The following is a 20,032-nucleotide window of genomic DNA, read 5'->3' as shown; positions in this document are numbered from 1 at the left end:
CTGCCCGGCCGGGGAGCCGCGGGACCGGCACGATGCCAGGTAGAGATGGCGCCGGGACACGGGAACATCGCGATTATCGCGACATGAACCCGCAGCCCCGTTCGCGGGCGAAGCTTTTTGGGCGGGGCGGCGCCCCGTAGCCCGTTGCCGAGGCAACACTGCGAGCGCCTCGCCGGCATCACGTGACCAGGCTGGCTCCACCCCCCCGCCGCCCCGCCCCCGCCGCCATCTTGGAAGTTGCGCCAAGATGGCGGCGCCGGCGGCTTAAAAGCTCCGCCCCCGCCGCCTCGCGCACGGCGCGGTTACGTCACCGCGTTCCCGCCGCCCTGAACCCGGAAGTGCGTCTTGCCATTCGCGTGCGTGCGGGGCCGGCGGGAGCGCCCGAGTCCGTCCGAGTGCAGCCGAGCCCGGCCGAGCCCGGCCGAGCGCAGCCGAGCCGGCGGGGCGGAGATGGCGGCGGCGGCCGAGCTGCAGGGGAAGTACCAGAAGCTGGCCCAGGAGTACTCCAAGGTACCGGGCGCCAGCGGGGCCCGCAGCTCCGGGGCTGCAGCGCTGCTCTCCGCGGGGTTCTGGGGTTGCCTCCCCGGGCGTGAGGCGGGAGCCGCGGGTTTGCGGTGCCGGGGGAGCGCTGCTGAGCGGCCCCGTGTGCGGGACGTGCTGGTGTAGCCGCAGCGGGCTTGGCTGTGCCGGGGCACTGACACCGGCCGTGCTTCCCTTGCTCCCCGCTTCCAGGCGGGCTCGGGCCCTGGCTTTGCCCGCTGAACATTTGCCCGGTGCCGGCCGTGTGAGCTCCGGGGTGCGGGAGCTCGGCGGTGTCGGTGGCGCTTGGAAGCGAGCAGGACATTTGCTTCCATGTTTGCCTCCTGTCTGTCCCCCTTCTTCTGCCCCAGGTGATTTTACATCCCGTTCCTGGTGCTGCTTTACAAAGATGTGTACCCGTAGTGGAGAATGCCTTTCCTTTCCAAGGTGCCTGAGGTGAAATCGCGGAGCCTTGCTCAGCACAGAGCCCTTCATTCTGTCTTCTTCACTGAAAGGAAGAGGAGATTCTTGGTCTGGAGTGGCAGAGTTCCCCAATAGCTCTGGGGAAGAAAGGCAACACTTTTTGTGCAGCCTCACATCAGCAAGTGGCACAAGGCACTTGTCTGTGTTTGACACTTCTCCCAGCTCACAGAACCATGTCTTTAAACACTCTTCTTCTTGGAACTGTTACAAAAACACCATGTGTAGCATCTAAATAGTTTACAGATAGATAGCCTTTTAGTGCTGCCACAAAATAGCTTTAAGAACATTTAGTTTGCTTTGCAGCCTTGTAGGTCACAGAATTCACATGCCTTGTTTTATACAGAGGCTCTCTTACTCCTTGGAGATCAGTAGTGGCTGAGGATGAGATAATGGAGGGGTGTTGGTGCTTGATTCCTGAATGAACATTGGAAATGTGGACTTCTGACTATAGCTTCCAAAAGTTCCCACTGCTGGATCCTTTTTTTTAGTATGGTGCCCAGAAGCTTTCTTTGAGCTTCACCAAGCACTTCTCAGCCTGTGCCATTCATCCTTTTTGCTGGAACTATTTTTTTCATCTCATCCCATTTCTCATGCAGTGCAGCTCATCGTGGGACTCCCCCTTTGCAGAAATCTCTTCTCTTTGTTGTTGGCTGCTTGTTGTGTGCAGTGGAAATGGAGAGTAGCTCTGGAGTAGCCTGCTCACCCAAAGGTGCTCTGAAAGCCATGGAGAGAGGTGGACAAGAGTCTGACAGACTCAAGCAGTGCTGGGTGAGATCCCTGCCAAGGGATTGCTTTTCCTCCTGGTTCACAGACCAGTCCAGAAGGAGGATGAGGAGAAGAAGAGACTCTGAAAACACACAAGTTGCAGCTGCTGGCTGTCTCCTGAAGGAATAACCTAAGCAGCTTTGGGGCAGCCTGTGTGGGTCTCACTGCAGCTGAGTCTGTGGGTGCAGCAGGACTGAGCTGCTTCATTCTCTGCTCCTACAGTAGCAGCTGTGGCCCAGAGACAGCTGTAGAAAACTCCTGCACTTCTCCTTCTTGCTAGGGAAATCTGTGCTTGGAAGTTTTTCTCTGTGCTCTGGGAGGTTTCTTGCCTTGCCTTTGTGATGGCTGAGCAGCACAGTGGGAATACTGCAGGGGAAACAGCTTAGCAGTGACTTCTGACCTTTCAAACACACTCAGTCATCACACTGAAACAATGAGCCACTGCTGTTTTACCCTGAGTCTTGCCTTTTATGCACCTGCCAGATACCTGCACAAACCCTTTTAGTTTATATCTGCAACAGCTGGACTCACACATGTCAAATGAGTGCAAACTGCCTTTGGAGAAACCAGGATCCAAGCAAATTTTGAGGAATGGGAAGATGGAAGTGTCAGAGTCCTCATTGCTGCAGGGCACAGGTACTCTGTGGGAAATAGATTTCTTGAGGATCACTTTTCACTGCAGTGATTTTAGCTCAGATTTGGGTACTGTGCAAGTAAGGCTTAGAGGGCTTTTCCTTGTATGCTTTTTGTGTCACTGTGTTTTCTCTGGATCATCTGCTGCCACTGGCAATAAGTAATTTTGCATTAGATTCCTCTTGAATTGATACAGATTTTGACTTTGAGTCCTGCTTGTGTTCCAGAATTGGTCATAAACAGTTTTGGGAAGAAGAGGGGAGAGATAGAAATAGCCCTGAATATGACCAAGAGCTTCATAAGTCGAGGAAGAGGCTGCAGCTTTTCCGTATTTGTTCCTAGTTCTTCATATCTTAATTATATTTAAGTAACTGGTCTCCAAGGATATTAATTAAGAATTCTGTTGTATTTGACCAAAATGTTCAGGTGGTAAAGTTACTGCTTGTTCTTTGGCAAGTCAGGATATGAATTGGATGCCTTTTAAACCTGATACCACTGCTATTTACCACTAAGAAAGTACTTGAAAAAGCAGTCACACCTGGCACTCTCCTGAGAGAATGTGATGCTTTCTGCACTTTCTCGTGGATGGCTTTTGTTCATTCTGCTGTCTTTCATAGTTACTGGCATCTCTTGTTTTTCAGCTTCGTGCTCAGAACCAAGTCCTGAAAAAAGGAGTTGTAGATGAGCAAGCAAACTCTGCCTCACTGAAGGTAATCTCTAAAAACTGCTCATGTCAGGTGGACTAAGCTGTGACAAAATTAGTGTATAGGGGTACTTTTTACTAAAAAGTAATGTCAATAAAAGAATGAAGAGGGAGCTTGATTTTAGTAAAAGAATTTCTGTTTTGCAGCTAGCCTGTTCTCTGTAAGTGCTGAGTTTGTAAAAGGGGAAGTTTGATTCTTGATAATTATAGAGTGAAATAGCTACTTGTGTATGATCTGTGACCAGCTCAAGGAAGTGAAATACATTTTTTTTTAGTTCAGAAACGATACTTTCTATCTCTTCAGTGATTCAAAAGTGTAGCAACTTTCTAACTTGTTTTTAACTTGTAAAAATAAATGCGAAGATTTTAAAATTAATTTTTTTTTAAACATTCAGGAACAGCTGAAGATGAAGGATCAGTCCCTGAGGAAACTGCAACAAGAAATGGACAGCTTGACCTTTCGAAATCAGCAACTTGCCAAGCGGGTGGAGCTACTTCAGGATGAACTTGCATTAAGTGAAGCTCGGGGCAAAAAGAACAAGGTATGTGCTGAAGGCAAAGAAAACTTGCTTAGCAGATGTCTGCTCCTCGCCTGTCAGAGCCTTGTCCTGAGTTTTAGCAGTGGGTATTTTGTGGCAAGGGTTGAGCTTAATGTTCCTGTCAGAACTTGTGTTATTTTACCTCCTGATGAGAGTGAAAACACCCATAAAACATATGTATATATATATATATATATATATATATATATATATATATAAAATGCATGATGTGTAGTTCTCTACTCTTCTAGTCTGTCACCTGACTGATGCTGAATTGCTGTCTTCTTTTATGGAGATTTATTAAGTGTTCAAAAAAGTGGGAAATACTTTGGAGCTCTGTGGTTAGTCAGCTGCTCTGCAGAAAGCTGATCACTCCTCATTTCTCATCCCCACCTCTTTGCTTTGTAATTTTGATGTTGGTAGTTAACTCTTCAGACTGTGATCATAGTTTTTCTATGTGAATCTTGTCAAATGCTTTGAAATCTACATTTTTAGCTTGTATTCTTTGTTATTTCAAAATGACAGAATGATTTCAACACTGTGGTCTTTTCTGCCAAAATGCTTGCTGATTAAACCTTGTGATGTCATATTCTAAGGCCAGCTGTGCCTTCTGTAGGTAACATCACAATTCCAGGGGTGATGTGCTTGGACTTCAGTAATTCTTAATTCTTAAGCATTTCTTACTGCTTTTCTCATGAAGAATCCCCTCTTAATTACTGCTGTCTTTTCTTTTTGGTGCTGTCTTTTTTCAATGTGCTGTAGTTATCAAGACTGGCTTTAAAGAAATCATTCAATTGATTAATAATATGATAATCTTCCTACTTTTCCCATAAACTCTTGCCCATTTTTCTGCTGTCCAATTCCTTCACAAGCACAGTGCTTCTGACTGCATTATTCATGCACCACAATAGATTGTTCTTTCAAATGCAGCTTGACCCTTCTGTTCTTTTATTTCAAACTGTGTAAGTTACTGTTTTTCTAGCTGTGTTTCCACATTTTCAAGGACATTAGCCTGTCTTTAGTAGCTTTGTAAACAATTGCCACTGAGTTTCTTTCCTGTTAAAATGCACAGCTTTAGTTCCCTGGTCTGTGTTAGAGTGCAGTCCCTTTAGAAGGAGCAGAACATGTGCCCATATCTCAGGTGGAGTTCACAGGCTGGCATCAAACACAGAGGTGACTTATCTGCCCTCGCATCCCTAATTCTTGAGGTTTGGTGTTGAGTTTAAATGCATAGAGTCTCCCCTGTGTTTGGAGATTATACCTTTCCTCAGCAGTGTGGTATGGGGATTCAGTGCTCTGAGTCTTTTGGATTAAATGAGTGGAAAATGAGGAAAAAGGCAGAGGGATGTGTATGGTTGATGGGCAGGGAAGAGCCTGTGCTTCCATGGCACCTTGTGCTGCAGCCTGCTGAGAGCAGCCTGCCTTACACCTGGGCACAGATGTGCCTTACCCACAGCCAGCAAAGCAGCTGAGCCTGGGTCTGGAGGCTTTGGGATTGCTGACTGCATGGGATCATCAGGATCCCAGTGAATTCAGGTGGGCTGCTGCCCATCCAAGGGATTGATTGATTCCTGTGGGTGTGAATGGGACTCCTGAGTGGAGGCTTTCCCCAGGCAGGGTCACAGGGGTGTATTTTAAACAAGGAAAGGAAAGTGTGCTGCCTTGAGGCTGCTGCTGAGGGCAATATTCACACTTTTGATGTGTCCCTCAGTGTCAGCAGGACATCTCCTGGTGTGCCCCTCTGGGAGTTACCTGTGGGAGCTGTTCCCCCAAACCTGGCACTTGGAGATAATGAGTGCATTTTGACTCTTTTAGAAAAGTGTAGAATCCTCATCTCAGCTCAGTCAAGAACAGAAAAGTGTCTTCAATGAAGATCTGCAGAAGAAAATAGAAGAAAATGAACGACTGCATATACTTGTGAGTGAAATTGTGTTTTGCCTTTATTGTTGGTTCAGAGAACCAAAGATATGGAAAGTAAAATACTGTCTGAAAACTGCTGGGTTTAGAAGCTTAGTTGTATGCAAAGCAGTAGATTAGATCAGATTGTTTATAAAGATGTTCACCAGGCAAATCAAGTATTTTGACTTTGGATTCTTAAGACATAAGTGTGTGGAATCACATAATACGTGTTTCAGATTTTTAATTTTTGGTTACAGCTGCCCTACTGAAAATAGCCTGGTACTGATAGGAAATTTCTTATTAGTTCATTTACTGTTTCAGAATTGCTTTAAAGTTTAAAATATTTTCTGCAAGTTGCCATAATTAGGAACTACTTCACCAAAGTGGAATGCATTTCACTTTAGAAAACTTGAGAAAAACCTTTTGGCTCAAGTTCAGTTTTTCATGTGCCTGCTATTAGTCAGCAATATATTTAAAGAATGATTACTACTACAAAACTTTCCTGAATATTTTCTCTGTAAATAAAATAAAACTTCTATTTTTCTGAGAACTGGTAATTGCTGTTAACCTGATCTGCCTAATGAAATTGGAGTAACTTAAAGGACTGGATTCAGTAGTAAAATGAATAAAAAGAGCTTTTCTTTCCTTCCTGTAGTTCTTTGAAGCAGATGAGCAGCACAAACGTTTGGAAGCAGAGCTGAGGAGCAGACTGGAGGTTTTGGAAACAGATGCTGCCCAGCACCAAGCTGTGGTGGACAGCTTAACAAAGAAATACACAGAGACCATAGAGAAGCTGCAGAATGATAAAGCCAAACTAGAAGTAAGGAGTTTTTCCTCTTGCTTGCAAGTTTGCAAAGTTTTGAAATGCAATGTCTTGCTGTGTCAGCACTTACATTGTGAGATTATCTTTTGCATAAAGATCAAGTCTCAGACACTAGAAAGAGAAGCTAAGGACTGTAGGCTTCGAACTGAAGAATGGTAAGTGGCTTTATTTCATTGATGTAAAGAAATCATTGCTGTGAAACATTAACTGGATTGTTTTTAAGAATAGTAACATTTTATAAAGGGGTTTAATTGAAAGACTTTGATAAAACTCAATTTGTATTATCATGAGGACAAATGTGAGCAGTGCAGGTCAAGCCTCCTTTTCCTTTGCTATGTATGGAACCAGACAATTCCATTAGACAATTTCTGCTTTGAGTAAGAGCAGTTTTGTCTCCAGGCTTTATCAATACCAGTAATATTGATGAAAGTTTGAAGAATTTATTTGTAATTGAAAACCATAGAAAGTAAAAACTGTATGAAACAAAGATATGTGAGTTTGTAAAAGCTGCTTCTAAGAACAAAGTTTGGGTAACATATGCTGAGAGAACTGATAGAAAAGAGTTTCAGAAATCCCTCTTCACTGCAAAAGCTTCTCGAACAATTTTTTTTCTTCAGGTATAGTGTTCTCAGCTAGAATATTTGAAAGTTTTTATCAGGGAATGATATTGTTAGTTTTGGAATATTTTCATTGTCTTGAAGACAAGTTGTAGAAGTTGAGGACTGTGGCCCAAATGAAATTAGGGTGCATTTCTCTGAAGTGCATTAAGCTGCATTTTTTAGAATATACATGTGCAGTACAGATCTTTAATGTAATGAATAAGATGTATAGTGAGTGGTCAGATGCAGAGTTCCTTCTTTCACATGGTAACCTTCAAGTGTGTATTTTAATTATGTTGATAGATGTGAAGATACTTGTATCCAATAACTCCGCTAATACAAGTCAGGGTTTCACTAAAAATGACTTACAAAAGAGGGAGAAGGCTGTGTTTGGCTGCTAGTTGCTTTTTTTGTGGTGTTTGAAAAGCTGTAGTTTTAATCTGTTACTAGTCAGTTCAGGCTTTGTCTGTCATGTTCTATGGGACTGGGTAATTGATGTCATTGTAAGAAGTTATCCCTACTATTTTAATTATACCATATTAAGTTTTTAAAAGTAATAAAGCCTGACACTTCCTGTTAAACACCGCAATCACTGTCTGCTGAACACATGGCAGGATGTGTCCCTGAGAATGCTGCCCTTCTGTTTCCCTGCTTTGTCAGGGGGAGGGATCCATTTGCCTCTGACACCCACACTTTACTCAGAAAAGCCAGAGGATATGGGACTTGACAGCATGCATGCCTTGAAAATTAAAGGGCAGAATGTAAGGCAAAACATGTCAAACTACTTGTTTGTCATTCCTGTAAGTCTGAAAAGGAAATATCAGTACATTTGCAGTTTGTCTTGGAGTTCATTTTCTATCATGCTCAGTGCTACTGCAGTACCTGCTGTACAGTTTCTGTGCAATTATGGAGCTGCTCTCCAAGAAAAGTATTTAATGTGCATGAGCTACCTATTGGCCAGTTTCTTCATATAGTCCTTGTCTATTTTGGATTATTTTGCTTTGTTAGAGTTGCTGAGTTTCTTTGCATCAAATATTGTAAGGAAAGAAAAAAAAACCCCTGTCACTTTGACACCTTTCCCCCACCCTCCACTATATGTGCAGGAGTTCTAGATGTCAAACAGGAAGCAAAACAGTGAAGAATTTGGGGCCCTAAGTTGGGTAAGGTGTGGAATTTGGTCTGAATCAATAATGGAGTTTCTTTGTAGATACATGTATATAATGCTGGAATATGTTACTGTTCATCTCAGCAACCTATTCTCATTATATTAGCAGTCTTAATTACTTAGGTTCACATGTACATGCACAGTCAAATGCAAATGAAGAAAATTTAGAGAAAAATCTCTTGGGAATGCATCAGGAACATAATTGTCATGTCAGAACAGGCAGTATCATAGCAGTGTTTAAATATGGGTTTTGAAAAGCCTTTGAGGTATCTCAAACAGTGATGTGACATAGTTAATTGAATTATTGACAACTCATTGCCTGCTTATTGGAATGCATTGGATGCACAGTAACTAATTTGGAGGCCCTGTTACCTTCCCATCCAAATTCTAGTAGAAAACAATGCTTTCATATAGCTTATATAATAGTTGCACTATAAGAAAATGAGGTGAATTTTAACTCTGAAGTAAATGGAGCTTCTCAAGAATGAAATTTAGGATTTTCAGGTTTATGGTAACTTCCTGCTTTTGTTAGGATTAGGATTCAATGTTGTGTTAAATATGAGATAAAGAGGACAAATGACTCCCACTGTATTTATTCTAACTTCTAGAAGGACACAGATACCTGTACACTCAAGGGATGCCTCTAGTGAGTTATGGTGTTGGTGATACAGATGAAATTGTAAAGGTTTACAATGTGTGTGTGTGTGTGGTTTTTCGTTTGTCTCTTTGTTATTTAGCCAGCAACAGCTAAAGAATCTTCAAGCAGCTTTGGGCAGTAGACTGGAAGAATCTCTATGCATAATTAATGAAAAAGTTCCTTTTAATGACACAAGTACGTATTGCCTTGGTCTGGGTATCTTGTTTGATTCTTTTTTTTGGGTATCCATCTGGAGGGAGTACTCCTTCTGAATTAAAATGTATTAGCTGTAAGAAATGTGGGACATCTGAACAGACACTTGGAGGTAACTGTAGTAAGTATTCCTGATACTTGTCATGGTCTTCTTCAGTAATTCTAAAATACCAAGTTTTTATATGTATAATGAAAATTGCAACTTTTGAAGGCTTTTGAGTGATTTGCCACTTGTCTTATTTAGTGTTGACAGGATGAAGGAACACTGTCAATTTAATAGCTGCTCCATAAAGATTGGATACTCATCTCAAAGAGTATTATTTTTGGCAGGGTATATTCAAGAGGTGCAGTAAGTTAAGGTGGGGGAAAACTGGTGGCTGCAGAGATATTGCATCATTATTGATGCACTTATTACTGGTGGGGAATTTCTGTCTCATTGATCAGAAAACACACAGAGTAGTTCTTACCTGAAGGCTGCTTGGACTTGTTTGTCCCTTCATGGGGGAAAAAAAGCCCTTTGGACCTGGGGACTTTTACCTGAAGCAATGTTTTTTCTGCTTCCTTTCCAACTGCTGCTAGATCAGCTGAAGTGCAGAGGAGCCCCTGGAGTTAGGAGTGCTCAGCCTTTGCATGGCTTTGTTGCAAGCATGGGTTAGTATGTGCTGCTGTGCACTGTGTGCTTCCCTAAACAGCTGAACACAAGGCTGGGCAGGCACTGCCTCCTCTTCAAGACCAGGAGGACCTGGAATAGTGAAAAAGCTCAAAGTAGTGAAGAAAGAGCAGAGAAGTGAAAACAGGCTTTTGAATTTCTTGTATATTTCATTGGTGGCTTTTTGCATTTTTCATTCAGTTTAAAACCTGCTGACAGTGTTTTAAGTAGCCTTAGGCTCTCTAAAAGCTGATCTGGCAGGTGTTGCAGGGGTGAGTGTGCCAAGCTCTCCAGTGGTTTGGCAATCCAGCGAGTCTTGGCTTGGGAACAGCAGATTATCATCTCTGCAGGAAAAGTTGACTCCCATACAGCACATCACACTGAGGTGTTGGTGCCTGGATTGGGATCCTTTTCACTTCTCTCACTTTGCCTGGCATCTGCTGCCTATTTCTGCTTCTCTGGCTTCTTGAGCTTGCATTTTTTAGGTGCTTATCATTGTAGCAAGAACTTTGCTAAAATAATTTATCTGCTCAGCTGCCACAGCTTAATACCTTTGCTTGTGTAGTAGAAAACACTGCAAATAGAGAACATTTCTTTAGTGATAGATCAGTGGAAGTCAGGAGATGCTTGTTTGCTCTGGATTCCAGCTGTCTTCCTATAGACCCTGTAGTTGGCTTCAAGTTTAACTAGCAGCTAATTTCAGTAACAATCAAATGACTGCTAAGCATGATTTACAGAGCAGAAAGTTTCCTGAAACATTTATTTAGAAGTAGGATTTAATAATTTTGGACAGGGTTATTTTCCTCTAAATGTAACTACCTCTTCCCATGTTTTAATAGCCAAATGTGAATGACACAAAAGGAATAAAAAACTGTAAATTTCCTTTGTGAGCAAATTTTAAACTAAGCTGGTTGTTGTTCAACTGAATTGAGAATGGATGTGACCCCTTTTAAATCTCTAAGGCTTTGTAAGCTGTTCTCTAGGTACAAATAGCCCTCTGCCCCTCTAATTGTGGCTGCTTGTAACTGAATAATCATTCTGGTTACTTCATGACTAGAGAAGAATGCTGAAATACATGGAGAGTACCTCTTAGTCTTAATTATCACCGTATTAAATGTATACAAGAGCTTTAAAAAGCACGGAAACCATTCAAAAATATATTAGTCTTACTTGGCCTCTCCTTGGCATGTAATTGAAATTTGAAGATAATCTTGAATTCTTTAAGTGTGTTTTCTTTTAAAAGATTTTTTCACTCTTGTTTGTGATGAATATTGTTCTTTGGGCAAAAGGAGTCTGCTCTTATTTCTCAAATTCAGGGTCTTCAGATGATTAAATTTGACTTAAAATCTGAGGCAAGTATTGAACTGCTTTCCCTTCCACTTAATCACAGAAATCCTTAAGTGAGGATATTTAGGGCTACTTTATTGGAGTCAATTATTTGTATCTCTTTAGTTAATATTGCTTACATAACCTGTAATATCCCTGCAATTAATTTTCTTTTTTAAATCAGTATTTACAAAAAAATGTCTCTCCCCCACAATTTAACAAGTGCATAAAACTCAATTTTTGTCCTGTAGGATCTGCTCGATACAATGCTCTGAATGTACCTTTGCACAACAGAAGGAATCAGGTAAGTGCTTCTTGTGCTTTCATGTGGCTCTGCACAGATTTCTATACAGATGCTGAAATAAAACCAGTCATTTTAGTACCTCAAATGGCAGAAGATAGCCTGTCTTACTACTGTCATGATATTCTGAGAGCATTTCTGCCCACAGAGCCCCTGCACTTTTCAAGACCTTGTGTACATTGTTGTTACATCAAGGAGTCTTCATAAAGTTATGGGAAATATTCTTTTATTGTGTCACCCTTCAGTAAGCTAGAAGTTGGAACACTTCATTTTTAAAGTTGGTTAAAACTACAGTAGTTCAGAGGTTTTTTGTTGGAAAAAGGTAGGTTTGGTATCCTAAATTCCTTTTCCCTCAAACTGAGCTTCTTCAGTCACATCACTTGAACTTTAGAGAATGTGTGCATTTGTAAACTGCACAGTGGTGTGTGCACTAAAATGCTGTATTGGGTAACATTACTTGTCACCAGTCACAGCCCTTTCAAGGAATAAATCATGTCACTTTGAGATCTCTGCATGGTTCATTTACATTTTGTGGGATACTTCTTGCCAAAGCACTTCTTACTTGCAGCAGAATAACTCTTATATATTGAAATGTTTTTAGAAAACAGTTTCTGTTCACTGCTGTAATTTAATGAGATTCCTTGGGAATGTTGTTTATTCAGTATTCAAAAATGAGCATTCTGTGAATGGCTGAATATTTTAAGGGTTTTTACAATAGCAAATCAGAAACCTGCATGCAATCAAAATTTTCCTGTGTTGCTACCACTGAGGATGGACTATTCAGCACTGTGGGGTTTTTCTGTTTCCATGTGTCTCTCAAGTCTTCAAGTTAGTGCATTCAGATGCTGCAGGAAGATTTAAAATAGCTGCTTTCTCCATTCTTCAGAAGTGCCTGTAAAGAGACCTTTTTCCCAATAATGTCTGCTGTGAGAGCAGGTGACTTGCTGTTCAGTTTTGTGATGGAAATAACCTTAAATTTCAGGTGGCTGCTGCTGAGTTCCAAGAAAAATCTCAATAGCTGCATGGAAACTCCCTCCTTTTACTATTTTCTGCCAGCACTATGTCAGGCAGCCTCATGCTTCAAGATCTGCAATCTTGAAAGTACTTCAAGACAGATTTTTATGACTGGCTTTGCCAGTGGAGGCAAAATGTTGGTGTATTAGCACAGGCTGTGTGTGTTTCCCTTCCTTACATGACTAATTAACATATACAAGCTGGGTATAATGACTGCTTTAATTACTTACCACCATCCCAGATCCATAATCAAGACTGACCTGATTTAACAGTCCATTGAGGCATTAAGAGTACATCTCTGAAAGATAAGTTATTCTTGGCTGAAATGTCACTATAACATTATTCTCTTCCCATAAATCCCAACAGGGAATAGTTTTCTTCTCTCTTGAATTTATGTTCCATTCTGGATTAATTTTTTTGGTACCTTCCTGCTTTACTAAAGCCACAGAACAACCTTACTCATGAGCAGTAGCTCAGCTCTGTCCAGGAGAATAAGAATTGAGTGTTCTTGGTTAGAGGAGCAGACACCTTTAATTCTGGGAGAAAACATCATTGCTTTTTACTAATTAAATTGAGGTTTCCTTGCAACCTGGTGTTGAGCTGTTGTCAGCAATTAGTCTGTTGTGCTTTGGAAATTTCAGACATGGTTTCTGTAATTGTGCTGACCTCTCAGTGTTTTTGTGGTTTGCAAGTTTGAAAAATGCAGCAGAGGCAAACCATCACCAGTTGTGTGAAATAAAAAGATACTTTGTTGTCAGAGAACAATGTGCCCTTCTGTAGTTTATGAATAAAAATTAAGTTAAAAATAATTGCTGTTGTGTATTTTAGGCTGAAATAACAACAAGAAAGAAATTGCTGATAATGATTTTTTGTATCCAAACAGGTTTTTTTCTCATATTTAAATAGATCCATTCAAACACAATCATTTCATTAATGTCTTTCCAGCTGAAGCTGCGAGACCTTGCTGGCCAGGCCCTGGCTTTTGTCCAAGAACTTGTAACAGCCCTCCTGAACTTCCACACATACACTGAGCAGAAGGTACAGATCTTCCCCATTGATTCTGCAACAGACACAATATCACCCTTGAACCAGAAGGTAAAGTTTACACACTTCAGCTACAAATATATTCAATTAGTTATACTTTAGTGAGTGATTGATCCTAGGGAAAATTGCACCACCTTTATTGGAATGCTGTGAGTGTGTTCCTGAGAGCCAGCCCCTCCTGCACGGGACATCTTTTCTGCTCCATGAATTCTCTGAATGTGGATGAGGTGTAGCTGCAGAGAATCCTTTTCCTCTGTGCCTCTGCTAGAAGAGAAATATTAATCAAATCAAAGCTTTGCTTTTTTAATTGCTCAATTGAAGTGCATCTGTTGAAAGTTCAGCTGACTTGTTTTAAAATAATAATGCACAAATATTGCACTGCTGAATAGAGCTTGTTTTAGTTAATGCACTGGGGCATAGGAGATGTTGAGGCAGAGCCTGGTCTTGTGTTCAAAGTGTTTAGCTGTAATATTAAATAAAGAATAAAAGGTAGACTTATATGAGGGAGAGAACCTGGACTCTGTTCCCTTGTCAAAAAACAACTTTATAATCTGATTTTGGGCTGCTTGTGTGAGGAGGTTTCCTGTAACTGTTCTGAAGCTTCAAGTTTGTAAAGCACGTTGAAATTAGTATGAGAAATCTGACTCATCTCTTTTGACACAATTCCATGGAAAGATTTTCTGAGAGTGTCATCCAGAGCTGTTGAGCTGCATGTTTTGACTTTGTTTTCCTCTGCTGTGAACTGGAGAAAATAACTGTGCACTAGGATTTGTGTGGGGATGCATACATGTATGCTTTGGAACAAATTGCATTGAGATAAGAGTTGACTTCATAGTTTAAGGGGATCTGTGAGTATTTAAGCTGCAGGGAGTATTTTATGATTCAGACTCTTAATTTCAGTTTAGGAGTTGCCAGGGCTCAGACTTAAGGTGCTGAGGTGAATTGTGGTTTGCATTGATCAAGTGGCTGCAGTGCATGTGGTGTCAATGTTAACTATGACAAAACTTTCCTGTTCTTTGGAGAACCTCCTATAATCTCCTTTCAGGTAACAAATATGTTTATGAAGGTGGTTATCCACTAGAGAAATCCCTTTCTATTTGCCTTCTCAGTTGTTTCAGCTGATTTAGCCAAGAGCACCCTTCTGCAGAGATTCAGCATAGTTTGAGACCATTTTCTTGCTCCTGCCACCAAATGCACTCAGAATGGCATGTCCTTCTTGTGAAAATGATGGGGTTTAGTCATCTTTAAGATTTTTTGGGGCAGGAGTGGTCTCTTTTTTTAACTTGGCTCAGTGTAGTGACTGCATTATCAGATACTACTGCAGTTTACATTTACACTAAAGCAATAAAATCAGATTTCCTAGACATCTCTCCTCACAGATTTTTCCCTGACCTCCTAGTTAACACTTCTTTATTGTTTTTCAGCACAGCTGAAACAGGCAACTTAATCAGAACCATAATTTCATTTTCCTTTTCTTATAATTGAGTCTGATTCAGTAGTTCAGGCTTTGTTTTCATATTTATGTCTCTTGTAGTCTGCCCCACTGTGTATTCATGGCCTAATTCCCTCAATGCATGCTACTTCTCAGGGCTTTTGCTGTGACTTTCCAGCACTGAAGCATCTTTTTTTGCTCACTGAAGCTGTACTTGCTCCTGTATTTTTTATTAATTTATCTATTTGCTTGGCAAGTGTTCTCAGGGTGATTTTTTTTTTTTTAAATTTTAGTTTTAGCTACTCTACCAAGTTGGTCAAAAATGTCCCCTTAATATGGTAGAGAAGATGAAACAAGTGTCAGGTAGTGGCTTAGCAGACTTGCACTGATTTATTTTTCCCCAACTCCAGGTCTTGTCTGGTGCTTTCAAGCTATTTTCCCCACCAAACACTCAAAGTAGATGTGGACAATTCCCTGACAGGTTCAAGTATTCCTTTTCTCTTTAAGGGTTGGATTGCTGGGTTCTGCTGGGTCTACAGCATCATGCTGGATAATTCAAGTCCTCTCTCTTGCAACACAAGCCAGGAGCATTCTGCATGTGTTATTTCTTCCTCTTTAGATTTAGGAATTTTCCCTAATTCCATCCAGGTTTGTGCATGCATGGATCAGAGCTTAGCATCTCACTCTTCTTGTTAACACTGTGTTACTACACTGTAATAACACAAGGAACAATTAAAACCTCTTGTACTCTGTTTGCCTGGGATCTTTAGCTGCTCTTGTGGTGTAAATAATCAAAGGTGAAGGGATCTTTCTGTGGGGTAAAATAAAAGCCAGGATTGCTTTTGACTACCTGTATTAATTTATGGAAGAAGCTTTTTTGTGATACTGAGGTACCAAATTGGAAAGCTGATGGTATTGTTACATTTGATGTGTAAGAGTACACCTTATGTTCTCAGGTCTGCTTTTTTGAAGGCAAAATTTACTGTAGGATTTAATGAAGCAATTTTTAGCAAAGTCAGGCAGGTCCATGAGGTCCATAAAATAAGAATTCTCCTGTGATCAGCTGGAGCTCCATGCTTTGCATTAGCATAAGCATGCTTTGACTCCTGTTGAAAACTGGGCTGGACACAGGTGAAAAGACAGAAAAGACACAGGTCTTGCTCTGAGCTTGACTTGGGTTTAGTTCTTCAGTACTTTGCACAGCACAGCTTTGCAAATGTTTGTGCTGATGGACAAGGCTGGGAGGCAAACTACTTTTGGGACGAAGGTGGGATAGTTTGTTCAGTGGCTAAATGGTGCATGGATCTAGCCTTAACTGGATGGAGTTGAGGAAGGAATGCAGGAATGTTTAAAACTATAAAAAGCAATGGTTTGGTGTGCTGTGCATGGCAGCTGAAATGAGACTGGATGCCCTGACAAAGCCCTAGGTGTGGTTTTGCCTGGACTTCCAGTGCTTCTCACTTTCCCTCAAGGTGTTTTTGACTGTAGAAGAGGTTGCTGTGCATCACTGGACTGTTGTCTCTCATTAGTGACATCTTAGGCATCGTTAAGGGGGACCGGGCTTGGCCAAAATGTCCCATTCAGGTGTTACCTTGACTAAGGAGATCACAGGAGCTGTCAGCAAGCACCGTTTTAAAACCTCTGTGTCCTCAGTTCTCACAGTATCTCCATGAAAACGCTTCCTTTGTTCGCCCTCTGGAGGAAGGAATGCTGCACTTGTTTGAGAGCATCACGGAGGACACGGTGACAGTCCTGGTAAGATTTCCTCCTTTTAGTACCCAAAAATGTTTTTACAGAGCAAAAACACTTACCTGTTGTTTTTTCCTTTCAGGAAACAACTGTGAAGTTGAAGGCCTTCTCAGAACATTTAGCTTCCTACTTAGGCTTTTTAAGAAAGATTCTTCCTTATCAGTTAAAAAGGTACCTTTCATTTGATAGGTCAAATTTAAAGGCACTGTGTCAGGCATGCAGCACCATCAGCACCTACAACTCAAATATTAAGTCAGACTCTGGCCTCTGCTGTCTTAAAAGGCTGAACTCTTTTTTCGTGTGTTTCTTTTTCTTTTTTCTTTTCTTTTTTTTGCATGTTGTTTTCTAAACCTTGAGATTAGGCACAGCTTTTTGAGGCATTAGGACTAAAACCATGTATTTTAAAGCTCCTCCACACACACCCTCCCTCACAGATGAGACTTGAAAAATAATGAAGCTTTCATTAACGTTTCTTAGTTATTCAATAGCATTGATACTATTCAGGTGCGATACACTGTAACTGTTAATGCCTTGAGCTTCTCTGAGGGTTGTTCATCAATCAGTAAATGTAACAATGTTGTAAAACTTGGCAAGGTCTACATCCTTTCTGCTGGAAAATCTTTGTTCCTGAATTGATTGAAGGGAGATGAATTATAAGTGCAAAGAGCTGCTTTAAGAGAGGGCTTGGACTAAGGAAGGAAAAACCCCCTTGATTTATGCCTCCTTTATACCTGTTCTTGTGCTCCTTAGGAAGCAAAAGAGAATTTATGTAGTAGAGGGAAAAGTCTTCAAACTTAAATTGCTGCAATCAGTTCCTTGCTGTGAGAGTAAATCATTCCTGGCTTGTGACAGAAACACCTGGGAGTGGCCATGCACACAGTAATTTTCATGTATTGCTAAGTTCCTCTGCTCTGTTAGCCTTTTCAAAATCAATTCCTGGCCTGCTGTTGCTTTCCACTGGGGAGTAGAGAACACCTATGTGCTCTAAAACTCATGAGCTTGTTATTTTTAAGACAATTGCTTGCTTTTAAAAAAATAATTCATATATTCCTAGTTTGGAAGAAGAGTGTGAGTCTTCTCTTTGCACAGCTGCTTTAAGAGCTAGGAATATGGAGCTGCACAGAGACATGAAAAGGTTGACTGCAGTCTTTGAGAAGCTCCACACATATGTCAGTCTTCTGGCCTTACCAAGTAAGTGTCAGTGCTGGCTTGGCTGGCTACCTGTGACTGCTTTTCTGTGGGTTTTTATGGGATGATTGACAGTCTGCCTCTTAATTATGAGTTAGTTAATAAACTACATTTTCTTACTAATCATCACTTCCAGCCCCTCGTTTTTGTAAGGTTATAACAGCTGTCTAACTTTACTAATAAATAATGAAATAAAATTAATAAAATGAGGTAAAGCCTTTGTGTGTATGTGTGTGGGGAAACTATCTCCAAATGCATCCTGTAAATAGCAGTAGAAAAATATTTATTTTATAGTTTCAGGTTATTTCAGTCTTCACTCTTTCTGAAGGCCCAGATTGTCTTTCCTACAGCTGTGAGCATGTCTTTCTGTATGTGTGGTTTTTGACACCAACGCAATTGATATTTATGAAATCTGAATAAAAACTAGGGGACTTGAAAGTCTTTCACCTGCCTATTCTGCCAGAATTGGCAGATACGAGTATTTGATATTGAAGGGGAAATTTAAGTAAATTAATCTGTTGTGACTCATCCTCCATGCAAATGGTTTTAGTAGGTGGAAACTGAATTATTTTCAAAGCTAACTTTTTTCATTCATGCTCAAGTCTTAGTTTTGTGGTTTTCCTTCTTATGTGTTACTCTTAGGTACAAGACCAGAAGGACTCCTTAGGACAAATTACAACTTTGTGTTTACAAACATTGCTGCAGGTCTTCATGGATTCCATGACGTTTTAAAAGGTAAGAGTTGGGAGTGTTCTCTTGTTTCAGCTTTGCTGCTTTCTTGTTTAGCATAGCACACATGCACTGTCTCTGTAACAGTGCTGAAGGTATTGTATGTGATCAATCTGGTTTGTTTTACCTTTACAAGCTAAGAAACTAAACCTACTAACCACTTGTTTTAGACATTCATGCATGGCTTTCATTCCTCCTTTCTCTTAGCTTTGTTCCTCAGAGTTGCTGGATTATTTAATTGTGGCTCTCCAGATTTTCCTGAGCAGCATCACTTTACTTTCTGAGCTTCATTGCTCTGCTGAAACTAGCACACAGAATGGAATGCTGTGAAATGTACATATTTTCCCTGCATATGTAGTATTGACCTAGTACCTGCCTTCAAAGTTGAATTCTTCCTTCCTATTTTTAAGGTGATGACTATTTTTAACATGAATATGTAACCAAAGGTTACAAAGAAGTCTGAGTTCTTTTTGAAACTTGTCTTCTTCTGGAAAATGGTTTACCTTACTTTTATCAGAATAACATGGATATGTTTTCAGTGAAAGGGTATTTGGTTAAACCTCAGAATTTTGAATCTGATGTTCCTGCATGTCCTAGAATTTCAGTACCATGTAGCTGTTTCTGGGGAGAAAATAATCCCCAGAATGAACATAATAGTGGATTTTCACTATTCTGCTGTTTAAACATTAAGCTTTCCTAATTTTAAGCAAAATTAGGATTTTTTTCCTAATAGCATGAGTATTCTGGCCCCATTTTGCAGAGTCCTTCTTTTAAAGAAAAAAAGAAGATATTAAAGATTGTACCTCACACAAAACGAGACCCTAAAGTATGAGTTTTGTAGCTTAGGTAAGTTTAGAATACTTTCTACCTCTTAATCTGGTCACTATAATGTAAATTCAATCCAATTTATACTTTAAAGGAAATACAGAAAATAGAAGCAGTGAAGAAAACTGTCAGTAGAATTCATTAACTATCAACAGAAACATTCTTAATATCTCACACTCCCATACTCCAGAATGTTTTATTTCTCTCTACTTTCTCAATCCCAACTAATTTTGAACTTCTTAAGGTTATTTCAGTTTACAGTTTGTGGTGGTGATGAGCTGGAATTTCTCCATTCTGTAGCAATAGTACTCTGTTTTAAAATAGGTGCACGTTGTTCACTTGTCAATTACTTTTTTTTAATTAGGCTGCATTGAGAATGTTCTTACATGAGAAATACTTGATTCTTTTTAAATGTTGGTGTTATTGAAATTAATATATTTAGGCTAAGATGCTTTTGTGAATGATTTTCAACAAGTTTTTTATTCTTAATTTGGCGTAATATGCTTTTCATTTTCCAGATATTTCCAAGCACTATAGTCAGAAAGCTGCTTTAGAACAGGAAGTTCCAACTGCCACACAGAAACTCATAACTACAAATGACTGTATTTTATCCTCTGTTGCTGCTTTAACAAATGGAGCAGGCAAGGTAATGGATATTTTTCAAACAATGCCTTAACTTGTGCAGATTTTTAAGAAACAAAAATAAACTTAGCTGAACCATTTAGAAAATCTGTGTGCCTCTGATATTAATAATCTGTAGTGTCATGTTGATTCTTGAGTTATTTTCAGGCTATGAG

General features: G+C 40.4%; 1 protein-coding gene across 1 annotated transcript in view; it reads left to right on the top strand.

The window, feature by feature from the left end:
- The first annotated feature begins 370 nt into the window (after positions 1-370).
- PPP1R21 (protein phosphatase 1 regulatory subunit 21) overlaps positions 371-20,032 on the top strand; it is a 31,507-nt gene continuing 11,845 nt past the window's right edge. Inside the window, exons 1-14 of the mRNA XM_058801887.1 lie at positions 371-510; positions 3,042-3,110; positions 3,499-3,645; positions 5,458-5,559; positions 6,197-6,361; positions 6,461-6,519; positions 8,866-8,960; positions 11,205-11,257; positions 13,214-13,363; positions 16,398-16,499; positions 16,576-16,664; positions 17,548-17,684; positions 18,324-18,416; positions 19,754-19,881. Coding sequence (XP_058657870.1) covers positions 451-510; positions 3,042-3,110; positions 3,499-3,645; positions 5,458-5,559; positions 6,197-6,361; positions 6,461-6,519; positions 8,866-8,960; positions 11,205-11,257; positions 13,214-13,363; positions 16,398-16,499; positions 16,576-16,664; positions 17,548-17,684; positions 18,324-18,416; positions 19,754-19,881 — 1,449 coding nt within the window. The 5' untranslated portion in view covers positions 371-450. The remainder of the gene's footprint in view (positions 511-3,041; positions 3,111-3,498; positions 3,646-5,457; positions 5,560-6,196; positions 6,362-6,460; positions 6,520-8,865; positions 8,961-11,204; positions 11,258-13,213; positions 13,364-16,397; positions 16,500-16,575; positions 16,665-17,547; positions 17,685-18,323; positions 18,417-19,753; positions 19,882-20,032) is intronic.

This window comes from Ammospiza caudacuta, chromosome 3 (genome assembly GCF_027887145.1).
Source record: "Ammospiza caudacuta isolate bAmmCau1 chromosome 3, bAmmCau1.pri, whole genome shotgun sequence".
NCBI classification, from domain to species: Eukaryota; Metazoa; Chordata; class Aves; order Passeriformes; family Passerellidae; genus Ammospiza; species Ammospiza caudacuta.
Note: the sequence above shows the minus strand (reverse complement) of the source record. Positions and strands in the feature narration are given on the sequence as shown.